The sequence below is a fragment of the Hylobates moloch genome, unplaced genomic scaffold (assembly GCF_009828535.3).
Source record: "Hylobates moloch isolate HMO894 unplaced genomic scaffold, HMol_V3 SCAFFOLD_7, whole genome shotgun sequence".
In the NCBI taxonomy this organism is placed as follows: domain Eukaryota; kingdom Metazoa; phylum Chordata; class Mammalia; order Primates; family Hylobatidae; genus Hylobates; species Hylobates moloch.
Window position 1 is genome coordinate 12,283,050 of NW_026652282.1, and position 10,997 is coordinate 12,294,046.

Here is a 10,997-nt window from a genome sequence, read left to right on the forward strand (position 1 = left end):
TTATTGGTAATCTGGTTGTTTAATGCAAGTGTTTTACAGATTCCCTTCAAAAGGTTAAAGAGTTACCCTTCTACTTCTAGTTTACAAAGTTGTTGTTTTTTAAACATGAATGGATGTTGAATTCTGTCAAATGTCTTCTCCATACTATTGAGACACTCATATGATTTTTTCTCCTTTAACCTCTTAATGTTAATAAAATACACAAATAGATTTTCTAACATTAAACCAAATTTGCTGTCCTCAGATAATCCAAACTTGGTCATGATATATTATCTTTTAATACATTGTTGTATTTGGTTGGTTAATTTTCTATGATTCTTGCAAACATTTTCATAAATGTGATGTAATTATTCTTTCACTGGCTGTCCTCATCTGGTCCTGATAGCAAGGTAATGTCAGCTTCATGAAGTGATTTGAGGAGCACTTCCTTGGATTTCATCCCCTGGAGAGTTTGTGCATTATTAGAATTACTTACACTTTAAATATTTTGTAAAATTTGTCTATAAAATCTTCTGGTCCTGCTGTCTTTGTTGTAAACTTTTAAAATATTCATTCGATTACCATTATGGCTATGAAACTATTCAGATTTTCCATTTTTTCTTTCTTTCTTATTGTTTTTATACTCTAAGAGTTTCAGCAACCTCTTGGCAGCTCAGCTAATTAATTTTAAGTTATTTACTTCAGGATGTCTACTCTGTCATATTACTAGAAATTAAAGTATGAAACTTTCTCAGTCTCCGGTTTTATCTTTCTTATTTTAACTTTCTATGAAAAAACATGCACACACATATACATAACATATACATTATACATATATATATATATAAATTCAACAAGCTACTGCAAGTTTTTTAACCTAACCAATTCTCAATTTCTTCATTTAAAAATGTTGACTGCAACCCATATAAAGCTGGGGCACTTTGTAGCCTATCTCAACCTGGTGTTTCATCCAGTCCAATATTTAAAAGTAATTGAAAATAAATTCAAATTATTTATTGAATCCTCTCAAAAACACCAAAAGAGGCTTCAATTTAAAGATATCTTTAAAATCCCTCTTACCCCTCTCCATGTATATATCTGTCTCCCATGATTCCATTTTCTCTCACTCTAACTCTTCAAATCACTTCAAAACATCTGAAGACACCTCTTGCCTTTTCTCCTCCTCTCCTCTCACCTTCTGTATTTACTCTTTTCTCTTCCACTAGTAACTCTCTGCCCTTTCCAGTGAAAATCAACCAAGCAAATTTGTTTCCTTTCAGTCTTGTCACTCATTTTTCCACATCGGCTTAATAAAAGTCCAGGAACAGAACTGGGATTGGTAGGAGGAGAGGTTGAGAATTCTCATACCTTATTATACACTGCTTTCTCCTCACATGATAATATATACCTTGGAAGATTATAAGGATTGAAAATAATGAATGTAGCACACCTAGTCCAGTGCCCAAAGCACTGTAGGTTCTACATAGATGGGTGGTATCTGTTATACTGCACCAGTCCTATAAATATCACAGCCATCACTTCCCCAGGTACAAAACAAAGTGTTTGAAGCTCTAAGATAACTTTTAAATTCTATGTTGTTGTGGTTCTAGTAAAATATGGTAAAGACAAGATAAAGAAATACTTATTGCTTCTTTGTATCAAAGAGTTTTATATGAGCAAATATGCCCTGCTGTCAAACTGTGAAAAACAAGAGGTTCTCTCTTTTTAGTCCTCCCTTATCACCATCCACCACCCACAGAACAGTAGTTATTCATTGTTATCAAGAACTTGGAGCACTGCTGTAATGAATACCTAAAACTGGAAGTAGCCTTGGAACTGCTTAAACTTAAAGAGTAGAGGCTAGAAGTCTTGAAGTCATGCTAGCAAAAGCCTACATTGCTGTGAATGAACCATTAAAAGCAACTCTGGTGAGGGCCCAGAAAGAAAAGAGGAGAGCTGTAGACAGAGCCTCAATTTTCTTTTCTTTTTTTTTTTTCAGACAGGGTCTCATTCTGTTGCCCGTGTTGGAGTGCGGTGGCATGATCTCGACTCACTGCAACCTCCGCTTCCTGGGCTCAAGCAATGCGCCTGCCTCAGCACCCCAAGCAGCTGGGACTACAGGTGCCAGCCACCATGCCCAGCTAATTTTTGTATTTTTTGTAAAGACGAGGTTTCACCATGTTGCCCAGGCTAGTCTCAAACTCCTGAGCTCAAGTGATCCACCCACCTCGGCCTCCCAAAGTGGTAGGATTACAGGCATGAGCCACTGCGCCCGGCCTCAACCTTCTTAAAGAATACCTAAGTAATCCTGAATAGATTGTTGGTAGAAATATGGACAGTAAAGGCCATTCTGATGAGGTCTTAGAAACATGTTATTGAAAACTGAAGGAAAGATTACCCCTGTTATAAAGTGGCAAATAACTTGGCTGAGCTGTGTTCATATCCTAGTGTTTTGTGGAAGGTAGAACCTGTAAGCAATGAAATTGGATGTTTAATTGATGCTATTTGTACACAAAGCATTGAGGGACCAGGCATATAATAAAATGCAAGAAGAGAGAATTAATTTAAAGGCAGAATTGTTAATCAAAAGAGAAGCAGAACTCAAAGATTTGGAAAATTTTCAGCCTACCCATATTATAAAAAATGAGAAACATGCTCAGGAGAAAACACCAAGGGTGTGGCCAAATGACCATTTCACCATTTAATAAGGAGCTTTGTCAGCCATCAAAACAGAAACCAGGACCTATTGTTCAAGACAATGGAAGAACGATCCCAATTTCAGTGCCAATTTTCTGTCTTAGTCTGTTTGAGTTGCTATAACATAATACTATAAACTGGCTGTATTATAAACAACTGAAATCTATTTCCCACAGTTCTGGAGGCTAAGAAGTCCAAGATTAAGGCACCAACAAATTTGGTGTCTGGTGAGGGGCCAACTTTCTGGTTCAGACACAGTGCCTTCTAGCTGTGTCCTACATGGTGGAAGGAGCCAGCTAGCTCTCAGGGATCTCATTTATAAGGGCATTAATCCCATTCCTGAAGGTTCTGCCCTCATGACCTAACACCTCCCAGAGGCCTCCCCTCCTAATACCGTCATATTGAGTGTTAGGTTTCAGGATAGGAATTTGGAGTAGGGAAGACACATAGATTCAGACCAAATCAGTACTATTTGTCATATTTATTGCCCATTTGATCCTTCTGGTCACCAATCCATGAAATATGAACACACATAGGAAGAAAGCCAGCACAAGAAAGAGACTGAAGAAGCTAGGGGGCTGATTGAGGTAAGAGTCAGAAGGATAAACTGATTATCTTGCCAGAAAATTCGAGATACGTGTAAGACACACTTTCCCTCCAAAAAGTAAGAATATCTTGCATTAGACTGTTGTACTAAAGTGTTATTTGCAGTACTGGGTATTAGTCCTTGTCAAACTTCCTAATATTCTCTAAACATTTAGCACGGATTCAATTGCATGTAAAATAAACGTGTTATCTGTAGACAAGATCTAATTTATAAAACTCTTGATTTTCTAAAATGTTTTCACTAAGTCCCCAATTCATTCGCATCTTTCTCTCTCTACATATCAAATTGACAATCTCTTAACATTTTTGAACCACATGAGAATTTCTTTTCATTCAAATAGTTCTAAATCCTTTAGCTGCTGAATTCAAGTGGCAGCTTCCAATCTACTTCTTTTAGTCTCTTAAGGCCAATCAGGCCGGGCGCAGTGGCTCATGCCTATAATCCCAGCACTTTGGGAGGCCGAGGCAGATGGATCCCTTGAGGCTGTGAGTTAGAGACCAGCCTGGCCAACATAGTGAAACCCTGTCTCTACTGAAAATGCAAAAATTAGCCAGGCGTGGTGGCTGAGGCACGAGAATTGCTTGAACCCAGGAGGCAGAGGTTGCAGTGAGCCAAGGGAGACAGAGTGAGACTCTGTCTCAAAAAAACAGAAGGTCAATCAAAACTTGTGGCCACCACCCCCCCTCAGGCATATGGTACTCCCATAATAAAGCCTGGAATTTTATTTACAACAGGAAGCACTGGAAGTAGCTACCAAGAATAATAGTTCCTTGAGGATGGGACCGATGCTATGCTTTTTTATGATGCTCCACTGAACTTACAATAATTCTGTGTACATAAAAGGTACTCCATAATATACCGAGTGGTACTTGTTTTAGGTCCATGGCGTCTCTTGTAGCTAGTTGTGTTCATATGATTGAATCTAGCTACAATGTAGAAGTTGCAGGGTGGAACTTCTAGGAAAATTCCTTATAAGAGGAGGATGGACAGCAGATGAGTATCATTTTGCCCTTCCCCTCTTCCTCCTTTCTTTGCCAGAGGGTAAATGGTTGCCATTTCCCTAACAGCTGTCTTGGACTATAAGGCGATGCACTAAGAATGTACTAAGAATTATGACCTAAGATAGAGTGAACACAGGTCCCTGATAAGAGTGGAAGGCCACCCTGGAGTGCCTATTTTGGCACTTTACAAAAGAGAAACAAACACTTACTTATGTATATCATTGGTTTTGGATGATGCTTTCTGTTACATACAGTTGAACCTAATCCTAACTGATATAAGGGGAATAATGCCTATGGTAGTAGCCAAGAATCAGGTGATTCTAGGTCAGCCTACATCAAGACAATATGGCAGCAGCTGAAGGAACAGGCTCCTCAAGATAGACTCCAACACCTCAGGCGACCTTCTGGATTTAATCGGCCTCTATATTGGAACCTGGGGATAACAATGAGAAGGCAGAAGGAAACTGCAGCACATATCCTAGACTGAGATCTAGATACAGCCTTGAATGGACTTGAGCTGTGACTATATGGCCCACTTCCTTGACTCAATATCTAGAGACCTTGATAATGAAAAGCACCATCTACAGAGGCTAAATCAGTGAAGAACAAGATTAGTCAAGGCTATTTGATGATTTTAAGGGATTTTTAAAATTTTTGTAAGTGTGATAATGAGATTGTAGTGTTTTTTTTCTAGTTATCTTTTAGAGATACAAACTGAAATATTTATAAGTGAAATAAAATAATGGCTGGAATTCTCTTCAAAATACTTTGAGGGTAGAAATGGATGATAATATAGATGAAATAAGACTGCCGTGAGTTGATTATTGTGGATGCAAGGAACATGGAGATTCATCATACTATTTCTCTACTTTTCTATGATGATTGAAATTCTTCATTAACAAAATAAAAATAAGAGTGACGCATGGAGAATCACATTCCACGGAGGAGTGTCTGGTAGCAGGAGTGGGCATAGAAGCAAGTGCAGATTAGTAGTGGATTTCCCTCCTGCTGGGAGCACAGAGGAACCACTCCCTAGCACCTATGCTACTCAGCCATTCAAACTCCAGTCTGGCTAGCCTGACCCATGTATAACTGTGATGAAGGGTGTGGGCCAGCCCCACTCCATCTCTTCCTTGTTGTTAAATCACAGAAAGGCTCAGTGAGAGCATTGTAAATTCCTCTTCTATCTCCACATTTGCAGTCAAAGGAGTCAAAACACTTGCGGCTGTGAATATTGAGCACTGTTGTAGATACTATGCTAAAATAGCTCTGGGTCCAAAGTTTATGAGATATTTCTTTAGAGACAGAAGCTTTGGTGCAGAGTTTGAAAAATAACCTCTTGGTCGGGCGCAGTGGCTCACGCCTGTAATCCCAGCACTTTGGGAGGCCAAGGCGGGCGGATCACCTGAGGTTGGGAGTTTGAGACCAGCCTGACCAACATGGAGAAACCCCGTCTCTACTAAAAATACAAAATTAGCCAGGTGTGGTGGCACATGCCTGTAATCCCAGCGACTCAGGAGGCTGAGGCAGGAGAATCGCTTGAACCCGGGAGGCGGAGGTTGCGGTGAGCCGAGATCACGCCATTGCACTCCAGCCTGGGCAACAAGAGTGAAACTCTGTCTCAAAAAAAAAAAAAAGAAAGAAAGAAAGAAAAAGAAAAAGAAAGAAAAGTAACCTTTTGATGTTAGACAGATGCTTTCATTCTCTGCTGATGGGAGGGTTAGGGAGTCTACTTTTCTGGCAAGTTGGTAGTATGTAGAGTGCAAAAATAACATGGCAACAATCTAAATGGTCAAAAATAGATTCATGAGTAAGAGAATAATGCAATGCTTATACACGGGATATGGCATAACTATTAAAATGATGTTTATGAAGAATTTATAATAACATGGGAAGTCCTTATGCTACCATTGTTAAATGAAAAAAACATTGGAACACAAAATTGTTTATTCTATATAATCCCATGATGTAAAATATACAATTATATGGAAACAAACAAACGAAAAGACCCTTTGTCTCAATAGTAATTAAACCAGGCTGATGGGATTAGGAATGATTCCTATCCATTTATTTTTCCTTAGGGTAGAGTCATACCTGGGGTACAGGAGATCTGAATCAGTAAAATATGGGGATCTTTAAAGCGTAAGTTATCAGCCACGGACTTTTACCTGGCACCACTGATAGAAGTCAGAGGGGTTGTAAACTTGGACTGCTAAAAAATTACATCTTTATTGTCACTAACCTCTACTAATTTTTTTTCTGTTTTTTTTTATTGTGGTAAAATATACATAACATAAAATTTAGCATTTTAACCATTTCAAGAGTACGGTTTTGTGGCATTAAATATATTTACATTGTGCAACCATTACTGTCATCTCCAGACTGAAATTTAACTTCTTCAATTATGAATGTAGTCAGTGAACCACAGTAAATTACCAGTACGTGTGACTGTGCCACCAATTGAAATCAAAGTTATTTTCATATCACATTACAGTTGTTAGTAGATATATCGAAATATCGTTCACGTTCTTCACAGCTTTGAAATTCGGCAGTTACTAGAACTGCCACCAAATCGTGTTATTTAATGTAAAATTACCAGATTATGAAATAGTTTTTAAAATTGTTCTTAACCATGTTTCAGTATAAAAGTTTTCCTTGGTAATCCTATATATTTTATTTTAGTAATCCTATGTATTTTATTTTATGTATTTTAAAACATTGCTTTCAGAAGAAATTGATAGGTTTCATCAAACTGCCAAAGGGATTCACAGGACAAAAACAATAAAGAAATTCTCAGCAGATGTGTTCCTGACAGATGGGCTAATTAAAGTGTTAGCTACCCTCAATATATAATAGTGACTTACTAACAGGTGTGTTTGGGGCCCCAAAATTCTTTCCAATTGTTCTGTTGGTGATGTAGCCTAGTAGAATATGATACCACCTCCATCTGCATCTCCCCAACACTCCCTGTGCATTTAGCCATTAGAATAATCTCGTTTGCAGGTATCCTTCAGAAAATACTGTTTGATGGACCTCAAAAGACATTCAGGTGTAAACAGGAAGCTAATTGGAAAGAGAAGTGGCCTGATGGGGCTGATGGAGAGTTGCGCTGATAGTTTTTCCTCTGCCTCAGTGGCCAATCAACATTACGCTAGGTGAAATAAGCCAGGCACAGAAAGACAACTACTGCATGATCTCACTCATATGTGAAATCTAAAAAAATCAAACTCACAGAAGCAGAGAGTAGAATGGTGGTTACCCCGGCTAGGGGATGGGAGGATATGGAAGGAGAGATGTTGGTCAAAGGATGCAAAATTTCAGTCAGGAGGAATGAGTTCAAGAGATTCATTGCACAAAATGGTGACTATAGTTAATAACAATGTACACTTGAAATTGGCTAAGAGAGACTTTAAGTGTTCTCATCACAAAAAAAATAAGTATGTGAGGTAATGAATATGTTAATTAGCTTGATTTAGCCATCCCACAATATAGACACCTATCAAAACATCATTTTGTACATCATAAATATATACAATTTTTATTCGTCAATTTAAAACATAACTAAAAAAAAATTGAACCCATCAAAAATGTAGGTCAGCGCTCATTGAGGAAGGCCAGGAGTTTTTTAAAACCCTATAAATACATTTCAAAGATTAAAAAGTTGAGAAAGTAACCCTTTAAAGCTTAAGTCGAGCAACAAAGTAGCATGAAAATTATCAGAGTAGAGTTTAAGAAGAGGGACAAACCAGTCTCACTTTTCAAAATGGAATCCATCTCTGTAATGTATTTCTTCTATTAGAAAATGTTTTGGGGATCTGATATGGTGCTAGGGGCTGTATTCCCTGGGCTATGACCACCATCTGATACCTTTCTGTGCATATAAGACTTATTTCCCCCACAAATCCCAAATTTCCCATATTCAAATGAAAACGTTCTCTAAAGTTGAAAGACATCTACCTAATCTATAATCACCTTCTCTGAGAGCTAGACCCATCTACACGTGTCCCTCACCAGATGTCTACAGAGTTGGGTCCCAGCAGTCTCTCAATGAATCTAAATCCTTGGCAACGGCAGATTGGCCAGGAGTGGAGACCTGATCTATGCTGAACCAATCAGATTCTCTCTCCTGGGAATTTGGAATTGAGAATCAGAGTTACTCCCTGGTGCTTTGAAGTGTGGGCAAATAAACTTAGGGGCTGTGGGGTGGGCATGTTTGGCGATATGCATGCTGAGGCCGATAGCACGTCAGCCCAGGGGGGCACGCCGGTGTGCAGAGAGAAGCAGAGACATTTCCTGAAGCTCAGCTGCACCTTCTGCCCAAGACCTCTGTATTCACATTACAGAAACCCCCTTTGGGCTGCGGCTGGTTTGCTCCCAACTGCAAACTTTAAAGTTTGCACTTACGCACCCCACAGGCCAGCTCATGACTATCTTGGCCCCCTCTTCCCAAATCACCATCAACATCCCACCAGTCCCTTCTGAAAAGAAAACAAGGAACGGCCACCCAACTAGCATACCTCGGGTCGGCCAATGCTTCTTCGGACCCTCGCTCCAACCCCTTCCGACTGCTCCCGGCTGAGCACTGAGAGAGTAACTTTCTTGGAGGACCCCATATCGGAGTCTAAAAAGAGAGTATTCTGATGCTGAGCTGTAGAGGATGGAGGGCTAAAGGAAGGACAACAAAAAAAGAAGTCATAAAGGATAGAACATCCACGGACTACAAAATAAATGATATTAAGATTAGATGCACAAAATAGTAGCAGCTACAATTTGTTGATGTTTTACTATGCGCAGGGCCTGGGTTAGGTGATTTAAAACAACCATAATGATGGTGAACATGTATGCATACCTACTAGGTGCCCAGTACCCCACCAATTATTTACAATTATCTCATGTAATCCTACAGTCATCTTGTGCAAAGGTTAGCAATATAGTCATGTGCCTGCCGCATAATGACATTTAGGTCAACGTTACACAGTCAACAATATATGGACTGTATGTATGACAGTAGTACCATAAGACTATAATGCCATATTTTTGTGTATCTTTTCTATGTTTAGGTATGTTTAGATACACAAATACTCACCATGGTGTTGCAGTTGCCTCAGTATTCAGTACAGGAACATGCTGTATGGGTTTGTAGCCTTGGAACAATAGGCTATACCATATATCCTACTACACACCTAGGTTATACCAGCTAGGTTTGTCTAAGTGCACTCTAAGATGTTTGCACAACGACAAAATCACCTAACAATGCATTTCTCAGAACATATCCCCATCGTTACGTGAAGCATGACTTTAGCAGCTCTGTTGGCCACTTACTAAAAATCTCCAATGAACACTTTATCTTTCTTACTTCACTGAATTCTCTCGATCTCCCACCCCTTCCCCAGTGCCACTCACCTGTCAGCCTCACTGGTAGCACCCATGAGGTAGCTGCTACCAATGAGGCTGACAGATGAGGGGAGGTTTGTGTGGCGCCTTAGAGAACATGGAGAAAAACAAAGAGGTCTCTAACTCTTACCAGAACATGCTGAAGATCTTGGCATTAAAAGGGATCTTTGAGGGTCATTGAATTCAAAGACCCATCTATTCCTGAAGTTCAGGGCCAACATTTTGGGCAAGAAATCTTTCAGCTTACTCATGAAGTCTTCTAGAGCATAAGCAAGTCATGGACCAGCTGCTCTTGGCAATGTATCTCATATTTCAGGACTTACCTATAGCCAGAGTTTGTTATTCGAAAGTCTTTTCCTCTTTGGGAGGTCTAGGTTCTAATGGACTATCCCAGGAGGAATATAATCAATCCCTTTTCCACTTCAAGTGTCTGCAGACAGTACCCCCAATCCCTTAAATCTTTTCTTCAAGTGAAATATACCCAATTCCTTCAAAGATTCCTACTGAAACGAAGAGAGGTGCTTTGGCAAAAAGCAGACTCTGGAACCAGACAGCCTAGGTTTGCATCTCAGCTTCACCACATATCAGCTGTGTGACCTAAGGTTCTCTGTGGCTCAGTTTTATCTGTAAAATGGAATGATAAGGCTGCCTACCTCAAAGGGGTGCAGTTAGTGCTATGAGAATGTTAGCTGCTGTTATTCAGAAGGGCTCTACTCCACAATACCCTCCACTTAGTCAAGGCCTACCCTAAAATGTATCCTCCCTGAATAGTAATCAATAAATATTTATTGGGTGATGGGATGTAAGGCGCAGAAACGAGCTTAATACTCAAAGCAGTACAGGCCGGTCATCACCTACATCGAAGCAACCAGAAAGTATCTTTATCCCCATCTAGATTATGTCTGGGTCCTTCTAGACTCCTACGATTAAATTGTATGCATGTGAACAACTGATGAGGTACTTAGATCTCAGCGCTTTGCAGAAAGAAAAGCCGTCTACCATTTTCAGCAAATTTCGTAGTACAATTTAAGTATCTCTTGTTATCTCCCCTAGGAGTCTAAAGTGAGTTGGGGAAGGCAGGATTTTGCAAACTGATGGCCAGCATTCCCTCACCTAGTGGACCCCTGCAGGGGCCCCAGGTACTCACTCAGCGGTAGCGGCACCTGGAGCCTTAGCGGCAGGGTTGAGGGGGACGCGAAGAGCCGCCGGGAGCGAGTGCAGGGAGGGCAGGTTAAGAGAGTGCGGGTCCCGTCGCCTCACCGTGACTCAGCGCTTCGCGCCGGCGGCCTAGAGGAGGCGGGAGGCGGGAGGCGGGAGGC

General features: G+C 40.1%; 1 protein-coding gene across 1 annotated transcript in view; it reads right to left on the reverse strand.

Annotated features, from left to right (window-relative positions):
- PIR (pirin) overlaps positions 1-9,919 on the reverse strand; it is a 109,252-nt gene extending 99,333 nt beyond the window's left edge. Inside the window, exons 1-2 of the mRNA XM_058441832.1 lie at positions 9,809-9,919; positions 8,802-8,949 (exon numbers count right to left, since the gene is read on the reverse strand). Of these exons, the coding sequence (XP_058297815.1) occupies positions 8,802-8,949; positions 9,809-9,816 (156 nt within the window). The 5' untranslated portion in view covers positions 9,817-9,919. The remainder of the gene's footprint in view (positions 1-8,801; positions 8,950-9,808) is intronic.
- Between the last annotated feature and the right edge of the window lie 1,078 nt (positions 9,920-10,997).